General features: G+C 32.7%; 1 protein-coding gene and 1 non-coding gene across 7 annotated transcripts in view; both read left to right on the forward strand.

Moving 5' to 3' along the window:
* The window catches only part of PCDH9 (protocadherin 9), an 864,876-nt gene that overhangs the window by 544,807 nt on the left and 293,925 nt on the right, over nucleotides 1–26,144 (forward strand). For 3 of the 6 annotated variants that reach the window (XM_012749778.2, XM_012749780.2, XM_076009386.1), the window contains one exon: nucleotides 16,148–16,349. In XM_012749778.2, the coding sequence (XP_012605232.1) occupies nucleotides 16,148–16,349 (202 nt within the window). The remainder of the gene's footprint in view (nucleotides 1–16,147; nucleotides 16,350–26,144) is intronic. The other 3 variants (XM_012749781.2, XM_012749783.2, XM_076009387.1) reach the window with 1 other exon arrangement.
* On the forward strand, nucleotides 16,785–16,849 carry LOC142875307 (U7 small nuclear RNA). Its single transcript, XR_012922699.1, has one exon. It is a non-coding gene; the product is annotated as a U7 small nuclear RNA (small nuclear RNA).

Genomic DNA, 26,144 nt, shown 5'->3' on the forward strand with positions numbered 1-26,144 from the left:
GCAGTTGATATTATTTTCTTAAATTCCCAGAAGAAAAGAAGAGCACTTGAACATTTTAAAAAGAGTATAACACAGAACTAGCTCTTGAGCAGAAGAGCAAGTTAGAGCAAGAAGAACAAGAAAAGGAAAACAACAGAAATGAGTTTCCTCAGACAAAATCTTATGTACATTTTAATTATACTCGGTTGCCTAGGCCAGCAGGCAATCTATATTAGAATTCATTAGGATCGCTCAGGGTCCAGGATAAGGTATATAGAGATCAATGGATCGAAAACATTATAGCCAATTACATCAGTTTCTATTCTAGTTGCAAACAAGTTATAGAAGTCTCAGCTCCTTTGTGTGCATCACTTTAGCTTCCAATGAACTCTCCTTTAGCCTCTCCTACTGTAAACAGCTCTCCCTGAGTCACCACGACATCTGTTATTTCTAGGTAAAGGGATAATACAAATAAAAGGAAGGCACCTGGCATCTGGCCACCTGCACACAAAGTCACTTAATCATATGGGACTCTCACATTGCTATGATCTCCTGAATTTCAGGAAGGATGCCAAATGGAAAACAAAGAGACTGGCAGGCAAGAAGCCCCTTGGTGGCTTGGATTACGTCACAAGGATGGGCTTTGCCAGATTAACATCTCTGCTATTTCTGACTCCAAATGTGATTTTAAACAAAGTCCTCATTCTCTGTGTAGCATTTCATAGCAACTGGAAATCAAGTATTGAAGTAGTTCTCTGGGATCCAGTAAATCTGAATGGCAGGTGTGTTTGTGCAGGCCTGTGTGAATTATTTTCCAAGAACTCATGGAAATAGATGCCATAATAACTTTTCCTGCCAATGGATAAGGAAAAGGCATACCAAACTCCTGGGCATGTTTGTGAATGTGAAATGTCACCTGTTACATGGATTTCCTGTCCATTACCATGTTTTTATAAGCCTAATGCTTAATCTTTCAGAGCCTCCACATCAAAGAAATCTACAGTCGGCCCTCTGTATTTAGAGATTCTGCATCCATAGATTCAGCCAACTGCAGACCAAAAACATTCAGGAAAAAAAAATTATAATACAACAATAAAAATAATAGAAATAAAAAACAGTGCCATATAACAACATTTATGTAGCATTTATAGGTATAAGTTATCTAGAGATGATTTAAAGTATGCAAGAGGATGGCGTGTAGAGAATATGCAGATACTATGCCATTTTATATCAGAAGAGATCACAAAAATCTACAGATTTTTGTGTCCGCTAGGGTCCTAGAACAATGCTCTGTGAATACTAAGGGCTGACTGCATTAATAAAATCTTGCTTTTGCTAGATTTCTATTGTTTGAACTTTTTGTGCTGAGCGGTTTGAGCTTTTTCATATTATTGGTGTCAGCGTAGCTCACAGCAACCTCAAACTCCTGGGCTTAAGCAATCTTTCTGCCTCATCCTCCCAAGTAGCTGCTACTACAGGCATGTGCCACCATGCCGCTAATTTCTTTCTATTTTTATTAGAGATGGAGTCTCGTTCTTGTTCAGGCTGGTCTTGAACTCCTGACCTTGAGTGACCCTCCCACCTTGGCTTCCCAAAGTGTTAAGATTGCAGGCGTGAGCCATCACACCCGGGCTAGACTGTGCCATTCTTAATCAATGAAGTCTTTTCAGTATCTAACAGAATCCCTGATATAAAGTAAGTGATCAACAATTTTTGTTAAATAGCTGACTGAAGAACTCTAGAGGGAATCTCTTTATTTATCTTAAACATTTCAATCTTTGTTTGTTTGTTTGTTTGTTTTGAGACAGAGTCTCGCTTTGTTGCCCAGGCTAGAGTGAGTGCCATGGCGTCAGCCTAGCTCACAGCAACCTCAATCTCCGGGCTCAAGCAATCCTGCTGCCTCAGCCTCCCGAGTAGCTGGGACTACAGGCATGCACCACCACGCCCGGCTATGTTTTTTTTTTTTTCTATATATATTAGTTGGCCAATTAATTTCTTTCTATTTTTAGTAGAGACAGGGTCTCGCTCTTGCTCAGGCTGGTTTTGAACTCCTGACCTGGAGCAATCTGCCCGCCTCGGCCTCCCAGCGAGCTAGGATTACAGGCGTGAGCCACCGCGCCTGGCCTATTCAATCTTAACATATGTTCTCCACATTTAGAAAATAAAATACATAGCTCAAACTCTCGGGTCTTAGCATACATTCTTCACATTTACAAATCCTTCTAATATTTAATGAGGACTTATAATTTAGATAGTTTTCCTTTTACTCTATTTTATTAATATATAAGTCTTTTGGTGAAAATAGACTAAGTTGGAAGTTTATAAACATATATTGATAAAATAGATTTATATCTCAAATTGTTAACTTCCAATTTCTTCTTTCACCAGAAACACCATGATTGTGGTTTTTTTCCTAATAATATTGTCGTACAAACTTTAGGAGAGATATATGGAGGGGATGGAGAGTAGGGGAAAAGGAGGTGTCTTAAGACCATACCCTTGCTCTAAAGAACTTTGTTTCCATCAGAGTTTCCCAGTAAATAATAATGGTTAGCTGCTTTATTTGATCAGTTACCACCCAAATGGCAGGTCTAGTGAAACTCTCCTAGATTTTCATATGTATAAAAAGTTAGAGCTAAAACAAGATGTCTGAACTGAATTCTTTGTGCACTTTATCGGTCTGTACAGCCTCAGATAAGATGCCTTCTACAGACATTAAGGTCTATGATCTATTCCAGAAAAGGTAATTCCTTAATTCCCAAAGTGCCATCATCTATCTTCTTCCACCTGTCAGACTAGGACATGGACTAGATCAGAATTATTTTCTATCAGGAGCATTTTATTTTATAGTCATGAAATTGACTTTCTGAAATATGTCTCTAGATATAGCAAGACTGGTTTAAGTCATTATTATTAAGTTATTAACAGGAATTAAAATGTCTATTTAATATATAACCTCTAAAGTTTACACTTTCAAAAATTTAAAAAATAGACAATTGTAGACAACAATCACAAATGTATGGACTCAGAAATACTTGTCTGAAATACATATAACATAGAGCCTTTATGACTGACTTAAAATGGCCCAATCAGGGCTAAATATAAGGATGACAATGATTATTTATATCATTAACATACAACACACACACACACACACACGCTCAATAGAAATAAGATTCAGCATAATATAGAACAGTGCTATCATCATTCAAATTACTTGAAAAGGGCCTGAAGTCCCCTTGATTTCTACCATAAAACTCTGCCTAATTCTTCTCTTTGTCTAATCTCTTTTTTGTTGTTGTTTTATTTTTAGGTAAGTTTTAGGTTTACAGAAAAATTGTGCACAAAGTACAGAGAATTCTCCATCTACACTTTCTACTTGAACACAGTTTCCTCTATGATTTATATCTTACATTAGTGCAGTATCTGTTAAAATTGATGAACCAATATCAGTGCATTTTTTAAATAAAATCCATAGCTTACATTAGCATTAACTCATTGTTCTCTAATTTTTTCATACCCTAGATAATGAAAAATTTCTTTCAAATATCCAATTTTACTTTAGCCAGGTTTTATTTATGTACACATGTTTAAGTAATTGTTGAATATAATAATTTCACTGACAAAGTTATTCCAGGCTAGCAATCTGTCCATCATTTTTAACATTATATACATAGGATGATACATTTATAATTTTTAAGAATCTAAATATAAACCTTTGAAAATTTAATATATTTTTTCAAATTGTATGCTGCCTTATCGTTCTTAAATTTTAATGCATGGACCAAATTGTACCATATAGTAAATTCCCTCCAGGTGTGGGAAATATTGTACAGGTTTTATCTGAAACAATCTTTCCTTCTCTGCCCTAAACAAAAATTAGAAGGTATTTTTGTGCACACATGTTATATTTAAAGTCAAGTGGACTTCCTGGTGTTTCTGTTTTTATCTTCACAATATATTGTTAAAACTTTTGGCTCTTTACTTGCTTGATTGCTGTGGCCACATTTAGAACACAATGTTTGGAAGTGCAATGCCTTCTAAAGGAACTACATTTTCCTGAGTACAACTCAGTATTTTACAGACGCTACCTAAATTTACAGAAATTTTTGACATATAGAAGTTCTTGACATATGTTTGAATTTTATATTTGAATTCAGGGAGAACAAATTATCCCCAGTGCACAAATAACTGAAATTGGTGACTCAGTAATGTTTTCAAAGGAAAGACTAAAAGCCACAGGGCAAGTAGCGATTATCACTGAGATGTAGGAGTGATTTTTGTTTCAAATATCAGGCTCAAAGTCACAGTGACTATCTGTAATAATAGGTGGATTTTTTTTTTGAAATAAAGTCCAGCTACTTTGACTGTTCAGAACAAAGAATCCTCTACCCAGGAGAAAAGAGATCTAAAATCTTACTCATGTTTATTCCAACTGGGTTAGTTTCTCTATTTTCTTAAGATCATTATAAGGGCTCTGATTCTAGCAGAGTAGGTAGTTACATATCACATTTTTCAAAGGAAGAAAGGCTTAATACATATTTTATTCCAATCTATCAGGACAATCAATGTTTTATAATATATTTATTAAATTTTATTAATACTTTCAAACATGGTATTATTTCCATATCCAAATGTTATTATTCAATCTGTATGTTGAAAACTTGTTTCATAAGCTGTTTTCTTAGATTTCTATAAAATCCCTTAGGAAGTCCATTGGCATTCAGCTCATTTTCTCATACCATACTGCCTTCACTATTATTACTAAATTTATGATCCAAAAAGAACATTCCTGCATATAAGCTGAGAATAAAATTGAGACTGATCTTTATTTAAGGAACAGAAATTATGCATTTAGATGAGTGCTGTCCTTCAAATTGCCCTCATTTGTAGCTACACTTAATATTGTCATTTCTCAAAATATTTTGGAACTTCACTTTTGTAATAGTCCTCAAATATAATTTTAAGCTACTGAAGAAAATGTACCATACTGCTTTATAAATCTTTTAAAACACTACTGTTCACCACTACTAACATATTTTAGCACTTTCAAAAAAATAAAATCAGTTCATAAAAGGCAAAATCTTGGCACCTTGAGGCTGTGCAAGATAATAGCAAGCTGATTATCAAAATAATCTAAAACCACAAATTCAAAATCTCTTAAAATATATTGGTATCACTACTATGGCATTCAGATAATTAAGTATCTGATGCTTAGAAGAATAGAATAGATGTTCTATAAAATTTCTGTAAATTTAGAAAATGTATTTCTCAGCTTATGATTACAATTGTATATGATGAATTTTACATTTAATGAAATATTCCTAAACAAGTAATTTTTGTCATGTAATCAGACTATTAAATATAGCCATTAAATATAGGCTATTTTTGGGCTATAACTTGTGGTATCAGAATTTATCTATATTAATTTACACTTTCCAGATTCAATTAATAAAGTTTGAATTTTATTTTTAATATTAATAAGTAAAGCAAAAATCTCATATATATTTGACAATTTCAGCCTCTAAGAATAGGAAAATTACATGATCTAAGACATGGGAAGTATGTCTCTCTGTTGGTGCTTGTGCATAAGTTTTGCAATTAAGGAAGGCAAGTTAGAAAATGCTTGTCCTTCACAATACAAATATTTTCGCAAAAAATAAATTTCTATGTTTCTTTTTTATGTAGTAATTAATACAGACAGTTTTGCAGTGGATAAGTCATCCCATATCACTATTTCTATCCATCTGTCCATCCATCCATTATTTACATATCCCTTCATATCACTTATCAATGATTCCAAGATTTCAGGTGAAATTCCAGGGATGCTCTTTTTTTGTGTGCTCTATATGGTCAAAGACAGCCATACCTCTTCTGCTTTCCCTCTCTCTCCAACTGTGGAAAGCATTTCTCAGATCTATGTCATGGTTATAGGAGTGCCTGGTAGAGAAAATGCAGTATTTGGTCAATAGTGTCATTATCATGCTCTGCACTTGTATGCCCATATTCCCATATCCTGTAAGTGTAATTCAGATCTTTATATATGTTCTGTAGACTCTGCCTGACTCTGCCCTTTCTCCATGTGTATTATTCCCCCCATTAACCTGCTGATGAGGATCAACTTCTTTAACATGACTGTTTTGGCAGATCCTGTGCTAATTAATAGTTACATGTCTTCTTGAATTGTAGACTAGAAAGTAATGCTACAGGAACACCATTCCCATTGCCATTTTCCTTTTTTTGCTGAAAAGTACATGACTGATGGCTCAGAATTAATTATAATCCATGATCCGTCAGTGATAGATATCCACTACATGAACTAGGACTATTTCAAAAAATTTCTTACTCCTTTGCTGCTTCTAAAAAGAATTTCAATGTTCTTTAGATTACACAAATAAGATCAAAAAGTTAAATAAATCAAACTGCAATGTGTGACACAAGCTCTGTTGAAACAGATTATACCACATTTTAGGTACAAATTAACAATCCTTCATGAAGATTTAAACAACCATATTGTACAACAATGGCATTTCTTGCGGGCTTTATACGGCAATCATTTCTTCAACCATTCTATTTGTGCTTCATCCTCTAACTTGGAATAACAGTATTTGTCCTCTAAAGGCTTGAATTACTACTTTTCATTCTTACTGGGTAATTATGATCTTGTGCCTCTTCAGCAATACGAGAGAAGTTTAAAGCATGTGTGCGTGTGTGTGTGTGTGTGTGTGTGTGTTTGCTTCTTTAAACTCTTTCCTGAGTCAAGTGGCCATCATCTGAGGTTAATTATAATAGAACGTAAAATTGGGGATACATCCTGAAAGCTTCCACTTAAGAAAAAACATGACCCAGTTTGGTTTTACAAGTCTTTTTTTTATTGAGAATTAGTAATATTACCAAGGAAAATGTTAGGAAGATTCCCAATCCTTCTTTTGTTAATTCTGCGAAAGCTAGCTGAGACAAATTCTTGAATACTAGACATCAAATCAGAATCTATTTTTGTTATCAATATTGACAGGTCTGACACACATGTGTAGTGTTCATTGTTATCCAAAGAAAAGCCCCTTTTTTGTAAGATCCCATGTTATATCAGTGACTTCTATATATTTGCTTAATAACAGGGATAATTTAGTGTAATTTCTAATTAAATTGCTACAACTATCATTTATACTGATTTTGTAAATATGATAAGGGTAACTTACTTAATCACAGGGATTTGTTTGTACTAGAAAAGTAAATTGGAAAGAACTCTTGCTGAGTTTTTCCTCCATATTTCCGAACATATAATTTATAGATATAAAAATTCTATTTGCAGATTCAGGAACAGCTGCTCCTGTTTAATGTAGTCATTTTATATTTTGTATGCTCAGATAATGTACTGCATTCCTACTGGGCAATGAGAAATAGGTTGAGGACATTTCTGATAGCAGGAACTAAATAAGAATATAAGAAGCAAAATAACCAACAGTGTAGACAATTTTTAATCCTCTCTGTTTGCCTTGGACCACAGAGGAGTTTTAAGGTTGGGGGTGATGCTCCCAAACCAAAAAAAGAAGTTGATTCGAAACATTTTTGTTCTAAGTTTCCATAGGGGAAAAAGATGTAGAGGGGGGATTTTTGTTTTATGTTTGTTGCAAATATTTTAATTCAAACACCAAGGCTACGCCCAAAAGGAGTACAAAGAGTGTACTTTTCTCTCAAGTTTCTTAAAGCTACCACTTGTTTTTCCACAGGAAGATAAATGCCACCCAACTTTCTCTCAGATCTCTGACATCAAAAGAAATCAAAAATAAATTACAGTATATTAAACATGTCACCATATGTCATTAACATGAGTCCTCCTACCATAGCAAGTTCTGAGAGATACGCTCCATAATTTACAAAGCCCAGAAAAATATAGATCCTAAATTTGTTCATTTCACAATAAGACGTTTACAAACTAAAGTAAATATTCTAAGTTTAAGTTAATGTGAGTTTCCCCCACACATTAAAACAAGGCTCAAAAACATGCAATTCACTAATAAGTTAGAATGAAAATCGATGGCTCTATCTTCAAATGAAGCAGTTGCTCTGTGGCAGATACAGGTTAAAAGAATAATAAGCATAATGCAAATGAACACCCACTATATTCCCTGAAAATACTGCTTGACTTTAAATGGTCAGTTATCATCTGCACCCTTTAAATTATAAACTTTTAAAATATAACTCAGATAAATCTAGAGACCAAAAAAATTAATTTTAAAGTTGCTGACACTTTTAAGTTCATCACCTATGTTAAGTGAAGTTGTTATATCTCTTTCTCAACGCAAACTGAACCTTCCCATTTGTCTCCAAATATTCTAAAATGTAAGCATTGAAAGAGGAAAGGAAAGGCTGACAGGGAGTGGAATGTTACCATGTTTCCATTTTGCTACTTCTAAAACAGGGCAGCTCTCTCTTAAAGATTCTTGATGAGAGAAGAAAATTTTTCCCATGGGAAAGCACTTTGAAGAATGGACAATGATATTTCATTTATACTCTATCCTTTTTAGATTTCCTACATAAATTCTGGTTAACTCATCAGTAAATATTTATTATAAGCTCATAAAATGTCAAGTATATACATTCCTGACAAAAATTTGCTAGTTTTTATTTCATCAATCCTTGTATGAGGTTGTTAACATTTCTGTAACAACCTAGATGAAAAAAATTGCTCAAGGATATGCAAAGTCAACAATTATTCTGTATTTGAGTCAAGAATAACCTACTGTTACAGTCTCCATTACTCTTCTATCACTTGTATTTTTTATTTTCACAAATTGGCAATAAATTTCAATTTATGGCTGTCAACAGATCTGTGAATTGTTTTGGCATGAACTCAGAATACACTCCCCCTCTTTTATTTTTTTCTGCCTAGGTTGTTGCGGATTAATACAGTGAAGGTCTCTCATTCATGGACTGACCTTGCCTAAGTCTGCATAGTTTGCAAGAATTATAAAAAGGTGACACAGCTGCTGGCCAAAAGCATCCTCAGAACTGATGACAATAGCTTAATGAAATTCTGCTGTTTAGAATATGATCTTATTTAGAAAGGCATGGAATATAGCTTTCGCCTTGGTCACTGTTGTAGTGTTAACAGCTAGAATGGTGTCTAGCATATAGTAGGTACTCAATAATCATTTATTAAATGAATAGACAAATTAGGAGTGCTATAATAGCTTTATGTTGGAATCATAAAATGTGGTTTTTAGTTTGATTTCCTTTTTTAAACCTATCAGATATGTCACTTTACCTTATTTCCTCTTCTAAAAAACATAACAGTAAAATAGATTATTAAATCTCCAAATCATTTCCAGCTCAAAAACATAAAGACTTAGGTTTTACATTAGTGGAACCATTTTAACATAAGTACTTCCAATAAACACCATAGAAAATTAACTCAGTTTACCAGTTATAAATTATAAAATGACTCATTATAAAAGAATTTCTGTGGTCCTAAAATATTTTACTTATAACCACTAGAAAAGTCATTTATAATTTATCCTTCAAAACTATTCCTTATTCTTGATAATGGGCAAATTTTTTTCTCATAGATGTTAGTACTTTTTCAAAATCATAAATCCAGAGTTTCTTAAGATATACCACTTTGATTCTCATCTTTCAAACATACATGAAGAAGTACTTGTGTGTTAATATTTGTTACCCTTCAGTTGAGTCTGCAACTACTCAGAGTAATGGCGAATTAAGCTTTAACAATAAATTGCTTTTTGGATTCCATTTACTTTATTCTCTAAACCACAATGAGTTTTTCCTTTAATCTGGATTTTATTAAGAGGAAGTGTACCTGCATTGATTTTAGATGGCAAAACGCTGTTGAGAAACTTACTGTAGACTATATTTATGACAGTTATTTAAAAATATCAAATAGCATATGGTGTTTTAAAAATAAGAACAATCAAAATATTTCTAATTCAAATTATAAGAAGTAGTTGCATCAAAATGCAGTTTCTAGTCTCCATATTTTTTAACTCTCTTTGGGATGATTTCCTTAGCTACTTTGAGAAGAGATAATTGAAAATATTATTTGCAATAAAAAAATCAAATTGTCATTGTATTTATGCATAGATAAAGCAAAAATGAGTTCAGATATGAAATTTTACCACAGTTTTTGAGCTGGAAATCATAAGCAGTTTCTGCTATATATATTAATATGTGTGTATATATTTAGAGATAGATATGTACATAAATAGAATGATAGATAAATTGATTATGCATTTTTTCTTAAGCTTGGTTAAGGAAACTATATCAGAATGAGGTGTAATATTTCTTTGAAAATGCATTAAAATAATTCTCTAAAAATATAATAATATTTAAACCACTGCGAAGCACTTTCTTCTATTTTTATAACAACAATTTATAATTTTAAATAGGAAAATTATTTTAAATGTCTGTCATTAACTACAGAATTTATGTATTTGATTCTAATCTGTGCAAACTCAAAGTGCCATGTATACACATATTGATGTGTTCAAGATTCTGCAAGTCAGAAGGTGCCTCACTGGTTGAATTCAAGAAACATCACCAAAGAACCTCCACAATATTTTCTTCTTGAAATTTATTAAAATGGAAAATGAGTGAAAATTCAAGGTGTCTAGGGAAAATATACATGTTCTTGCATTGAGTATTATCTTTTAAGAGTCACTGAAAGAATGAGTCACCTAAGAAATCCCGGTCATTGCTTGAATGTTTCTCTTGTGTATTTCTTACTGGCACAGAATAATTGGCTTAGTGTGAGATTCATGTTGTTATTGGTTATTTGAGGAGAAGGCAGTGATCTCTGGTAATGATTAAAAAACCAGGTATAGAAAGTAAAGAATGAAAGGTAGAGTGGGAAGGTAGGATCAGATGGTCCCTAGAATACATGGTTCCTCCTTGGAAGATTATTTGGCAAGCTCAAGTGAAAGCCAATATACCGTATTCCAGATTTTTCTATTCTCTTTAATTAAACTCTAATTTGCCATAAGTGATGAAGAGAAATAATTAAAAATTAGGTATGTTTTACTATTGCAAAGGTAATACATGAAAATTTTAGTGTGGTCAAAAGGAGAAAATACCATAATTACATGACCAACCAGTGGCACTTTAAACACGTGGTACATGTATAGCAATTAGTTTATATATGTTCACACACCAAGACACATTAACACAAATGCAATTCAACATAGCAAAATATTTACTGACTTGACTTTTACAATACAGTATATATTTTTCCATGTCAATAAATATTAATTAACGTAATTGTAGGTATTGCATAAAATTGAATTGTATGATATTACATACTAATCATCTATTAGGCATTCCACTTTGTTCTTACCTTTTTGCTATTTTATGCAAATAAACAATATAACAATATATCTTTGCACATGGAAATTCTTCTAGACTGACGAGACTGCAACTGTAGGCTTGCATGTGAGTCATGCACAAGAGAAACATTCAAGCAATGATTGGATTTCTTAGGTGACTCATTCTCTTAGTAACTCTTAAAAGAAAGTGCTCAGTGCAACACCATGTGCATCTTCTCTAAGCATCTTGAATTTGACCTCATTTGCGTTTCTACTAAACTGTAAGAAAAAAAAATATTGTGGAGGTTCTTTGGGGATGTTTCTCAAATCCAACCAGTGCGGCACATTCTGGTTTGCAGGATCACAAACACACACATATGTCCAGGCACTTTGAGTTTGTGTAGAGTAGAATCTCTAATGAAAACTTTGGTCAGAATTCACATCAGCAGCCCTGACAGAAAATAGCATAACGCAGCCTTGGTAGTTACATTTTTCATCTTATTTTTTCTCAGGACAGACAGGGATCTAGATATAACCTGTCAGTGATAAATCAGGTAAACAAATGTGACATGGAAACCCATTAATCAGACAGAGGCAATAATAATAATAATATTTCCCTCAGCAGAAAATTGAATGAGTAAGAAATAGATTTAGGAAAAGAATATGTTAAGTGCCACACTCTGGGGAGGCTGATTATATGATTATAGGTGTTGTCCCACTTCAGCCAGGCAGGGTTTTACTACATTTATAACCCGGTTCGGGCTTATTTCCATGAAGATCAGCCAAGACACAGAAATTCTCAGAGGTAGTAAGTAAACACTTCTCCCTCTTTACTTTCTCCAAGGAGAAACCGTGTATTCTAGGCTGTTCACCTTCTCCATCCTTCACTTTCACTTAAGAGCAGCTTCACCTCAAGGGAAGTCCTGGAGCTGACAAGATCTACAGGGGCACATTGTGAGACACAGGATTCTGTGGTTCATGCATTTCTCTTGTGAAAGAACAATATGTTTTCTTTCTGGGGTGAAGGAATCACATCTTTAAAACCAGCCAAATGTCGATAGACCTAGAGGTTAAAAAAATATGTAGCTTTAAATTTCAAGGATTATAGCTCCCTTTTATTGAGTACCTATTATGTGTCAAGTACTACATAACAGGAATGATTTATCTATTTTTAGCTGTACAACAATTCCTATGGGAAAGGTATTATTTTCTCCATTTTTCAAAGCCAGGAATTCATTCAAATAGATAAAGTACCTTTCCCTGGGCCAGCCTCTGCAGAAAAAGGGCTCCAAGCCAGAAAGTCTGGTTCTGCTTCTCACTTGGTACTCTACAGCTCAACCTGAAAAGTACTTTTGAGCCCTTAAAGACACCCAGATCTCTTGTTTCCTAACAGTTCACTGTTCTTCACTCCTGTGAATTTCAGTTTAGTCTGGTTCTCTCCTTTCATCTACCTTGATAGTTCAGATATTCTTCTATTGGCATCAACCATTATAATGATAAATTAAAGATGAATTTGTTTGATCAATTTGCTTCATACCATAATATCCACATACCAATTCTTAGTCTATATGCATCACTAACCCCACTTCCCATCAGACTGATAAATTGTGAAAAATTCTGTCAATTAAAACTTAAACATCTTTGAGTCAAATTAATTCAGAAATATTTTCATAAACCACAGTAGTTTAAACATTGTATCACTTGAACATATAGCACCACATTGCAAATAAATTTCAGTAAATTTATACCTTTTCTTATTCTCAAGTATAAAACATTAAAGAAATAGCATAGTATTATTTATGTGAGATGGAGTCTAATAAGCAATATTTGAAATAATTTTGGAAAAAAAATGTTCTACTTTTTATTTCCGGTATAATCATTGTACCAGGCTTATAGTAGATGCTCAATAAATAATTGTAATGAACACACCTTAAGAACTGTTGGATTGAGGCATAACTGGCATTGCATCTTTGGACATTTCTTAGGAGAAAAAAGTGTTCTAATTAAAGCAACATTAATTATGTTTCGAAATTATGTTTTGAAATTACATCACAGATGTAATTTTTTCCTTTTTCTTCAGTTTATGAAACATATATTTTTTTCTTTTTTTTTTTTCCTTTTCTAAAAAAGAGGATTCATTTACTGCCAATGCAAAGGGTTAATGTCTATGTTACATAGAAGAACTCACACAAAACAATTTAAAAATGCTTAATAAGTCAGAGGGCAAAGGATGTGGAGACATAATTCACAAAAGATAAAATGCAACTAATGACCAGCATATATGTTCAACAATAATGTTCAATGACCAAAAATAATATTCAATCTCACTATTAATTCAGATTAAAGCAACACAGTTCTACTTTTCATCTATTAAAGAAAAAACTGATAATGCTAAATGATAGTAAAGAAGTGATACAATTGGTGTTCTTGAGCACTCCTGGAAGTGATATGAATTGTTATAACCACTTTATAACCTAGTTTGGTAATATGAATTGTGAATGAATAGTCGTTTAAAATATTCATGGCCTTTAATCAGCAATTTTATTTTATTTTTATTTTAATTTTAGCGTATTACGGGGGTACAAGTGTTAAGGTTACATATATTGCCCATGCCCCCCTCCCCCCTCGAGTGCTTCAAACATGTCCATCCCCCAAATGTTGCACATCTTACTCGTTGGCTTATGAGACTTACAGAAATGTTTTATAAAGATTTCATAATCATCCATTTCATCATCTTTCTCTTATGTCTTGATTTCTTTTTATCTCTAGAGATATCTCTAGAGATAATACCAAACATATTTAAAAATCCATGGACTTTTTAGTAAATCAATTGGAGACTCAGAAATAGGGAGGCTATGAGGAGGTGAGGGATGAAAAACTACCTATTGGGTACAATGTACACTATTCAGGTGGCAAGTACACCTAAAGCCCAGACTTCATGACTATAAACCATATCTATGTAATCAAACTCCTCTTATACCTCCTAAATTTATTGAAATAAAAAAAATCGCTTTAAGCTATGTTTGCTTGACAGTCATGTGTAACAGGCAGTGTGGTCCTTCACAGTGTCTTTATCATAAAAAGATTCTGATATTTTAAGGGCATATTATAATATAAACTAAAAATACTTATATTATCGGCTTTCCCTAGAAGATTAAATGCATAGGAGAGAGGAATCACTGTAATAAATAAAAATGGTAATATGAGCTTCCTTATACAAGAAAAAATCAATTTCAAATATTAATATTCAACTTTGGCTTGCCTCTTGTATGGCACTCACCTAGGCACTTTTCAAACCCTTGAGAAGGGAATGATATCTATGAGACAGATATGCATGAAGGTGAAATATGTTGTGATAGAGGCAATTAATACCATTTATGATTATAGTTTATGTGACATTGGCATCAGTTCATTAAAAATGTACTGAACTATCAACTAATTTTACAAAGGTCATTGAACTGCAATAAAGTGCTATCAGCTCTTCTCCATTATGAATCTGGGCTGGATTTGAACCAGTGACTTATAGAAAATAGGTTCTATTCTGTTGTGAGTCTATAAAAATGATTTCTAGAGTTGCAGTATATCTATCTATAGCATTTTCTTTTTAACTGCAAACTTTTAAAAAAAAACTTTTTTATAAATTGTCTCTTGAAAAACACAAGTTTCAGATACCAGAAAATTATTATATTATTAATCGCAGTTATATATTATATATTTTCTTATTTATATATTCATCATTTTATTAAATCTAAAAAAAATGTAGTCATATGTGACATGATATTCAAAGGTCTTTTGCTGTAAAGCAAAAGAAAATTAGGTTCAGTCATATAGTGCAAATTTATTACTCTCATACAATTCCCTAATGCCTAAATCTCAGCACCACGACTATAAATATATTCATAGTTCATGGATTATATCAGCAAAAAGAATATTTACCAAGAGAACTAAAACAATCTGTGCTAAAAGAAATGCACAATTTTATTTTTATTAAAACATTAAATTTTATTGAAGTAACTATATATATACTTTAGGTCACTTCTGAGAATGACATTGTGCAAGTAGATGCCAAAGTCATATTCCAAACACCTTTCAATTACTATGTTCTATCTACTATTAGTAGAATATTATTCTATCCTTCTGCCATTCTGATTAAAGACTGGTAGTAAATATCTGGGGCAATGGGTAAGAATGATCTACTAATTTAATGTGTATTAAAATATAGTCTTTTTTCATGTATATCAATAGCAATTGCATAGAACTTGTTTATTTAAAATAAGAATTTTAATACAGCTAGCTCAGTGTACCACGAGACTCTTAAAATAATAATTTTAGTTTACTGTTCCAGTATTGCTTTAAAGACGCTCATGTATATAAATTATCCATTAAAAATAAAATAGCAGGCAGTAGTGTTTGAAATATATTGATTGCAAAAATTACCCTAAAAACGTCAAGTAAACTCGTGTTTCATCGTTTAAAAGAAACAGATTGTCACATTATCTATGTATTTTTTCAGCTCTATGAAAAATATATCTGCATGTTTCTTATTTAAATTTTTCTATAGTTTTGTTGACTAGTATAATGTGATTTTTTTGTTGTGTTGTTTTGTTTTTCTTGCCTTTCTTGCTATACAAGATTAAATTATACAAGATTGAAATTCTTGATATTTTGCTGATTGGACATTACATAGTAAATAGTAAAAAATGAATGTTTGTTCTTAGCTTTGCTCCTAGTTTCATTTATTTTGCTTTTACATTGTGTCACTTGTTGAAAGTTTTTTTGATTTTGTGTTCCGCTACTCCATTGTTTTGGGGAGGAGTGTTAACTGGCATGTCCTGTGGTCTTCTTTGTAGTCGCAGCGCCGTGTTACGTTTCACCTGCCCGATGGCTCCCAGGAAAGCTGCAGTGACAGTGGTCTAGGAGACCACGAGCCGGTGGGTAGTGGAACCCTGATCTCACACCCTCTTCCTCTGGTTCAGCCACAGGACGAATTCTATGACCAGGCCTCTCCGGACAAGAGGACCGAAGCAGATGGCAACTCTGACCCCAACTCTGGTGAGTCCCCTTCAGTACTTGGACTGCTTAGAGTTCTGGTTTTGTTGTGAGCTTGAGCTTTAAACAGTAATCCGACAGTGCAGGTACAGGGGACATTTGGTTCTTTTTTGCTGGCTCTATTGTTGTTGTTATATGCTTTGAAATATACAGTCTAATGCCCTTGATATGTTATTGGCTATTAAATTGGAAGATGAGTCTTTATTTTATGAACAATGAAAAAAGGAAAAAAAAATGCTACAAATATAACTGAAAGAAGCCATTTGTATCAAGGTATCCTGATGTCAAAGATGTTACAATATGAAGGCTCACCTTTTAGAACTGATAAAATACAGTTAAGTAGAATAGAATCAATTAAGGAAAATATAGATATGTTTATATATACAATTGTCCTGTGAATTTTTATTTTCCAATGAATATTTTATAAAATAAATAAAAGAGTGCTACAGCAATTTTAGAATTTGTCTAGCAGGTTTTCTGATTTTTAGTGGAAACTTATCCTAAAAAAGATTATATGTTGATTAAAAATGTGTGAAGGGGGGAGATAAAAATTTTCAAGTTGGTATTTTGGTATTTTGTCTGTTTGGATTCTGCATAATTTGGGTTTTTGCTGGTACATTTAATGGGATGTATTTGGGTAAAACCTTTATTCACCATAGACCCACACCCCGCCTCAGAAATTATTGCCTATTCCGAAATCCTTGTGGCAGTACTTCTTCCTTGGCTTTTGGAGGACATCTTGGGCGAGTCCTACATCTTTGGTCATGCTTTTGCTAACAAAAATAACCGATTACTTTACTTTATTAAATAAGTATAAAACCTTATATGTTCGATAATTGTTATGATCAATCCAGTGTAATTATAATAATTTCTAATTTATTTAAATTAAAAATTGTTTCCTGGTGGGAGATGTTGGTAGTGGATGAGGCTACACATGTGTGGGGGCAGGAGAAATATAAGGAAATCTCTGTACCTTTCTCTCAATTTTGCTATGAACCTAAAACTGCTCTAAAATTAATAATAATGGCAATAATAATCCATTGAAACTAGACACAGCAAAAAAAATAAAATAAAATAACTCATCTCGAACATGCTCTAAACTGGTAGCCTGCAGTGGGAATTTGGGATAAGATGACTTTTTCCTAATTTTCTAGCTATTTTGCTCCTATTGCTTCTGACATTAAAGTGCCTCTGACATTTCTATGGTTGAAGTAGAAATATAAAGAGTAGGTAAAAAGCATAAAAGGGCTTTCTTAACCAGTTCTGTCATAGTAATACAACATTTGTGTTCTTTGACTTCCAACATTTTAAACTATTTCTTTTTGTCTAAGGAGGAAGCAGATCTTTTGAAGGTATGCCTTCTCCCACTCCCCATCTATATCCCCAACTTTGCAAATTTCTTCTCATTGACAAATACAATGCATCTGAAGTTACGTTTGTATCTTTTTTCTGCTGAGGTTTTTCCCTATTTCAGGCAATCTTTCAGGAAGATCTAAGTAAACTCCGTGTCAGCTCTAGCTTTTGCTGTTTCACATCCTATACCTTGGTCACATATGGAAAACAAGTGCATCTTTTCACATCACATATCCAGAAGGGCAGGTCAAACTCAAAGAGGCAATTTCTTATCACACTGAATTTGGGAGAGATGCCCACTATTCTCTTTAGATTTCATGGCTTTGATCAGTCTAAGCACCACTAAATCTAAATGGTGCCAGTGAGTGAACCCTTTCTAAACTTGTGTAAAGACGTCAGAGTAGATAGAATTCACAATGCCTTCCATTTTCATTGCTTTCTTAGTCTCCAACTTCCCCATCTCTAATTTTAAAATATCTCTTATTGGAGTGAAGGAAAGAGTCTCACAACTGATTCTTCATCATCTCTTCTCTCTTCTGCAAGTAGGTGGGAGTAATATGCTCCTCTTGTCTTTGGGACTCAGACAAAACCAAGACAAAAAGACACCATTTTAAACATACTTGCAAATATTGTTTTGGGACTCAGACAAAACCAAGACAAAAAGACACCATTTTAAACATACTTGCAAATATTGTTTCGGAACTTATCTATAGAGTTTACCAGAGTTAATTTAAAGAGATATCTTCAAAGCCATTGCAATATGTATAATTCTGTGTGGAATATTTACAATTAATAAGCCTAAGACAACGTTTCATGAATATTTTCTAGCCAGAATAATGAAATATTTTAAATGCTTATGAAAAAAATATCAGGATGCATTGAGTTAAATCAATGGGTTTCAAAAACTAATGAACATCTGGGTAATTTTCTAGTTAATTAATTGAATTGGACATTTAAACATATTCAACAAGAAAGCAAAAGTGGCTTTTTGAGTTTACTTCATATATGAATAAAAGGATACTTACATATTTTCTTTGCCATAGAATTATGTGACTGTGGTCCACAAGGGCCAGCCAAGAAGCATCTAGGAACAGAAAAAAAAATTGTAAAATCATGATACATATATCTTCACTATTATAACAGCAATTGCAGGCACAAAAATGGAAAAGTTTGTTGACCTTCATGAGAAATAATACATTACTAGAAAACATATTTGGAGAAAAGTAAAATTTAGGATTAAGTGCAAAAGCTCATTTAAATATGTATTTTAATATAAACATGGTTTATCTTTTATAGCTTAGTTATTAGAAATAGTAAATTCTAAATTCAGGGCAAATATATGAAGGTATTATGGGAAATTTATTGTAAAAAATAATCATGTGTTAATATTTAATTTCATTTTTTTGTTTGTCTATTTGCTTATTTGCCAGAAAATACTCTAGTCAGACCATAACACAGTATAGCAGCCATTCCTTGTAAGGTTCCTAATGGAAATTTATGTTCAAGGAAAACAAAATAAATAAACGTGAGATCAGATTAGCATGTTGTGGATGGTTTTGATGGTTGGTGAGTTCATCAAGACCAAATGGACACAGACAAGTAGTTTTTTGTTTTTGTTTTTGTGTTTTGGGGGGCTACAAAGAATTATACCAATCTGCTCTGCTTTCTCCTAAACCTACAATTTACAAAGCCTACCTTTGAGTTTTCCAATCACAGACAAGGAGAAAGAGAGAGTATTTTGCCTAGCTTTTAAAGTAGGTTAATCTAGGGTGCCCTAGGCCAGAACTTTATTCAGTATGTCTATCTGCTTATCAAATGCTTCTCAGACCTGGGCAATGGCACCCGGCCTGCTGTCCAATGGGAAAAGATTGAAGTGGTTTTAAACCAGGGCAAAACAAAACAAACAAACAAACAAACAAACAAAAACCAAATAAACAAAAAGCCATTCAAACATACTTGGAGAAGTCTCCAGAGTTTTTTACTAATCTAATCGGATGGAACAAGAGACCCAAGAAACAACACAACCTTGCATACTCCAGTATTCCACCAAATACAGTGACTTCACTTACAAGGATAATGATCAATGGAATGTATTTAAACCTAAAGGAACAGTGCTCTTTGGTGGTGACAATGTCCTTATTTATCATTGGGAAGGAAGGAGAAGAGAAAGTAGGGAAATGAGGAACTCCGAGAGTCCCTAGAGGCTAACAGTTCCCTTGACATTTAATGGGACATAAAATTTTAAGCTCCTTTGTGAATGTCTAGAGCAGAATTAATTAGAATAACCTAGAAATAGTAAGAGATTCAAACTGAATGCTAATTCATATTAGGATAGTATTATGATATATTGTCTTGAAATGTTGCAGTCACATTTTTATAATTAATGGAGGAATTTGTGAAGTATAGTGGAATTGATGCAGTAATCATCAACAGCAATAATCTTGCTATTTTGTTCTCAACTATTTCCTTTGGATTCAATGGAGTGTGGTCTGATAATTCTTGAAGAGCCGGGATTTTATAGCAAATGAAGTAGAAACCATGAATGTCAGTATTATCAGTAGCATTACTAAGTAATGTGCATTGTACCTGTGTGGATTCCTATTTTTTCAAATGCGGTTTTCATTTTTTAAAGAAATCATTGAAAACTACTGCTGATTTCCACAGTAAATGTTTTCATTAGGTATTTTTTTTCAAGGAAATGAATGCAAATGATTTCATGGGGAGAAGTTTTTGTGCACTTTAGGCTTTCATATAGGGTCTTGCTTCTAAACACACACACATGTACACAATCACATTAATCTACATTATTCTTTATTTTCAATGTTGTATAATACTTTGGGTTATTACATTATAAATTTTTTATCGAACTTATTATTGTATCGAACTCTTGATTTTTGAAAAAATAAGTAAATAATGAAAGGTCTTTATATACAATACCAAAAATAAATTAAAGTTTGCAATTAAGCAATAATTATTAGGTTTTGTAAGTGATATTTATGTAAATCTAGAGTAATCATTACTGCATCAGGTATGGCTCTTCTGCCATTAACTCGTGTGTACTGGAAATACAGCTTTCATTGTGTTTTCCTTTCTTTTTTTTTTTGAAAATTTCTAATCTTCATTACATTGGTTTGGCACAAATGTTAATCTTATTTTCCTGTAATTTCAAGTGGTCTTTATTATGGCAAAAGGAACTGACATTCTGATCCCTGGGTCATCAGACCACTTACGTGTCTCTTATCTGATCCACATGGATCGCAAATGAAATTGCCTTTTCTCCTGTCCTCCTGGCCTCTTTAGGAAAATGGCTGATACCTTCATGCCATGGGAAGGCAAAGGAGACTCTGGATTCAGTGCCTAGATGCACAATGTGGGCTATTACTCTTGGGGATCTTCCTGCCTCTCTAGGCTTCTTCATAGAATCTAGCTTCAAGGACTCTAATCTTAATACTCCAGATTTCTCTGAGTGCTGCCCCATAAACATGACATAGGATCTCTGCTCTCTCTTCCCATCCCTTTCATCTCTCTCTCTTCTTCCCAGCAGAGATGTCTTAATGATGTTAATGTCTAGGGTTGAGGATCTCTATTGTTTTTCTTGATATATCTCCCTCAAAGGCACAATTCTTCTACTTTTTTTTTTGCCTTAGTAACAATAAAAAACAATTTCAAGATGGTTTAGGACTTTGCAAATTAACTGAGTGCTTTTTTTTACTCTTCTTTATCTTGTCTCATCCTTATGTGTGCAATGAATATGAAGTCAATGTCTGTTTTTAAAAAACTAGGATAGGTAAAGGGATATATATAAGCATAAAAACTCAACATATATTAATAATTCAAAAGTATTTTAAAAAATAATTGTATAAAATTACATTTGTGTTTATTGCTAAAATGATTACACAGCATTCTATTTAAATGTACTGTAGATGGATATAAAAATAATAGACAAAAGGAACTATTTTTTTAACAAAGTATTTTTAAAGAACATATGGTGAAGAACTTCACCCCATTAATTATTGATTAGCCTGAAATACAGTTCTTACAGGAAATGCAATATGCATACTTGATTTGAATATCAATTCACAGAATGAGTTGCTGCCCTAGAAACCTCTAATGGTGACCCAGAATTATGTTGGTTTGTTTCTTTTTTCAGTATTATAAAAAGATACTACAATTTTGAGATAATTGTAGATATATGAATATGAGCTGGATTTTAAATGAGATTTAAAAATGAATACTTATTTTGTTAGAGGTGATAATGAATTGTAATTTTGTTCAAAGGAAGTCCTCATTGGTAGTGATAAGGTTCTGAAGAATTTATATAAGAAACAATATGATATCTGGAATTTGTTTTAACACTACTCTAGCAAAATAATAATATTAATAATGGTGGGAATTGATTCAGCTATAAAATTTTCACAGTTTTTGAGGTTGGGTGTTGGCCATACGGATGGTCTATTCTTTGCTCTCTCATTTCTTATATGTTTTAAAATTTCACGAATACAAAGTTTAAGTATATAAAAGATTGATACAAAACCCAGAATCGATATATGGATTATATGAGCACACATTTTATTTCTTCCTGCTTTCTCTATTGTTTTGATGCAAAGATATGATTTAATTTACAAAAGTATAGTCAGATGTTTTTGTGTATAGCAAGAATATTTTATACATTTAAGTATGTTTTTAATGGTGAAAGTTGCAACTAAACAGAGATTTTCAGTAATTACATATGTATTTGTAAGACAAGAACATAATTTGATAATTTCCTCCATTAGAGAACTTTTGAGTAAAATAAAGTCTTTCAAAACTTCCCTCTGGAATTTAGCAATAAAATCATTAACCACAAACCTCTTTGCTGTTCAGTTTGTAGAACACCCAAGAGGAATTTAAGGTAGCATACTGATATCCTCCTGGCAAACAAATAGATAGTGTCTCTGTGTTCTAGTCACATCCAAGTTCTAGAGAACACTTAGCCAGCTGTCCTACAAATGATGCACCTATGTGCATTATTATTTGCACTGATTTTTGTCACCTTTAGTGCAGGCAAAAATTTATTCCATTCACAAATAGCAGTAAATCATGTTTACTTAAGAAGTTAACATGATCATAAACTCCATGTAAAATTTAGTAAAACCATTAATTCTAAGAAAATGGTAAAAGGATTTTCAATTGAAGATTGTTATTTTCTTAACAAATATAGCTAGACTGATGAACTGATTTCACTAATTTAAAAGCAGACAAAAACAATTATGTTATCAGATCAGAAACAGGTGATTACCACTAATTCAGAATTAAGTCTTAATCTTTTCCCATTGAGAATCATGAATAAAGTTATTTTTACATTGGATATTTCTTTAAATGTTATTTTAAAGGATTTTCTGCTGTTTAATCATGTGTAAAATTGCAGATTATATTTACTTTGTAAAAGCCTGCCTGTCATGTGCTCTCACTTTACCCAGAATATGTTATGAATCAGTTGTTGAATTTCTCACTAAGTATACTTTTGAAACTTGATTATTATTTTGTGGTTAATATTTAATAAAGTCTATTTGTCAGCCAGGAATTCTGGTAAATATTTAGATATATTATATAAGATCCCACACCAATACTATAAATTAGATAGTATTGTAAGTAAACTGAAATTCAGAAATTTTAAGTGATTTTTCTAAAACTACTTAGTGAGTAGCTTACTCAGAATATGAACTCAAGAGTGTCTGACACCACAGTTTATGGCTTTGCTATTTAGAGAAACCTTCTCCAGTGAATACATGGTTTAATACAGTGTATGACTCAACACAATCATAACTAGAATTGCATTTTAAATTATAGGGCACTGATTTTATTTTTAAGAGGAAATTTGAGAAATTGAATATTAAGAAGATGAATAATCTGCTAGTAGGGTGAACAACTTGTGACAGAACTACTTTCCCAGTTTTTGGCGTTTTTGTTTTTGATTTGTTTTTGTTTGTTTTGGGAATCAGGTTAATAAAAATTTAGACCTTATTAGGATCCTATAGTTCATCCAGAATAACATTGTTTTATATGGAGGAATAAAAAGGGAAGTGTTTTGCCTAAATTCACATAGTTTTTGAGTCAAGAATAAAACCCATCTGTTGACTCATGTCAGTGCTCTTATTTCTGGGGCAATCTTTCCTTTTATATCTTTCCATATATCTTTTCCTCAAAGAAATAGGTGCAATTATTTGATTTAACAACTGTCTCCCCATTAATCTCTAAAGACTGCCTACTTGCTTACTTATCCATTCTCTATGCATAACAGGATCTTGCATATAGTAGGGTGCCAATATATATTTGTTGAATGAATAAATATATCAATATCACAAATACATGAAAATATAATCATACAAATTAAAAGTGTCCGATCAAAACAAAACCAAACAAACAAAATCTAGAAAATGCTACATTATGTAATCTGTAGGTACCTTCATGTTTAGACATTGAATTCTTCTTTTCAATTTTTTATATTTTTCACAAGTATAATGTATTTAAAAGTATAATTTTATATTATAATGAGGCAACTTATGTGGAAAGAACTTGATCCAAGGCTGAGGAAAAATGTGATCAATATATTTTTTGCTATCAATTAAAAATGTACATTCAAAAATATTCTTCCTATCAGTCCTGAACATACAGGATACACATGCTCAGAAAAATTAAAAAATTTAGAAATTGGTCATCAGAGACTGGCTGTTATTTGGGGAAAAATATCAAGTTAATAAAATAAAAGACACCAGAAAATCCAGAAAAAATAAAATTACTTATCCAATTTCAATCCTGAGGAATTGAACTAATCTTAACCTGCCAAATAAAATCACTAACAATCATATATCTTGAGAATTGGACATGAATTGTATCTTTTGTCACAGTGTTACATTAAATATTTTTTACACCATGTTTCTAATTTTTCTAATTGTCCCGGGTTAAGCAAATTATGTAGATCCAAAGAAAGTTGTTCAGAAGTTTCACATTGTCAGTCGTTGGGTTCACTTCCCCATGGGATTTTTAGAATCAATTCAGGGTGATCCTACAATAGTGGCCTCTGAGTTAATGAATCTATAGTTCCTCAGGGAATACTATAGAGAAAAGTTAATCAATCCTACTGTGATTTGAGTTCAAGAGAGAAAAAAAGTTCTAAAACTCAGTAATATAGAAAACATAATTTGATTACATCTTTTATTCTGAGGATTTCCCTTGCTTTATAAAAAACATATAATAAATCTTGCTAGATGTCAACTGGGAACTGCTCTCAGCTCCTAGAGGACATCCACAGATGCTAGCCAATAGACCTACAACATGACTGCTTAGGTCTTCAAAGCCAGATAGGGAGGAAACTCTAGAATACATCTGGAGCAAGAGAGTCTTATGTAACTTAACACAATCACAGGAGTGACTTTGTCACCTTTGCCCTAATCAATTGATTAGAAGCAAGTTTCAGGTCTTGCCCAAACTGAAGGGGAGGCAATCACAGAGAGTTGTAAAAATCAAGAGTTGGGTGTCATGAGGGGTCAACCCTAGAGCTTGTCTGCCACAATCCATGTACAACATAGTCATTTGTTGTGTCTCTGTGTGAGTGTATAGATATATATCCACATATAAACGTATATATCTTAGTTTCCTTTATTAATTTTGTCTCTACATGGTTCTCCTATTTTTAAAAAATCATTATTCATTCTGCAAATGCTTATGTAAAGTCAACTATGTGCCAGGTACTTTGTTAGATTCTGGGCATAAACATTAAAATCTAGACCCAGTAAACTTAACACATTGACTGCCACGCTAGCAAAAAAAAAATTTTCCCTGTGGCCACAGTGTTTTATTAAAACAAAACAATCCTTTCTAATTTGTTATTTTTTACTGTTTTCTGTGTGTGTTATATGCAACACAATCCACGTTTTTAGAATTAAATTGTCAATATTAACTGTGACAATAAGAACATCAGGTAAGATTTTCACAAACCAACTACAGGGTTTTGCTTCACAAGGCCCAGGGCTCAAAACTAGCATGAGTTAATACAACTCAGAAGGCAGTCAATGTATTAAACAGCTTCCAGTTTAGTGCATGGGTTCTTAATCTGAGTTTCTTGGTCCAAGAGGCCCAGGGGAATGCTTTAGGGAATCTGTGAAGTTCTTGAAATTGTTTTGCAATTTTGTTCTATGAGTGACATGTATGAGGATTTTACAAACCTCAAAAAAGAGACAGAGAAAAAAAAGAAAAACACTAATTTCTATAGGAGAGAAGATACTAGATGCCAATAAAATTACTACTAAATCAGAATAAATGCTAATGATAAGTGTGTAAAAAAGGTGAATTTTAGCACAGAATAAGAAATAAAGTAGCACTCTGGGAGGCCGAGGTGGGTGGATTGCTCGAGGTCAGGAGTTCGAAACCAGCCTGAGCAAGAGCGAGACCCCGTCTCTACTATAA

This window comes from Microcebus murinus, chromosome 13 (genome assembly GCF_040939455.1).
Source record: "Microcebus murinus isolate Inina chromosome 13, M.murinus_Inina_mat1.0, whole genome shotgun sequence".
Classification (NCBI taxonomy): Eukaryota; Metazoa; Chordata; class Mammalia; order Primates; family Cheirogaleidae; genus Microcebus; species Microcebus murinus.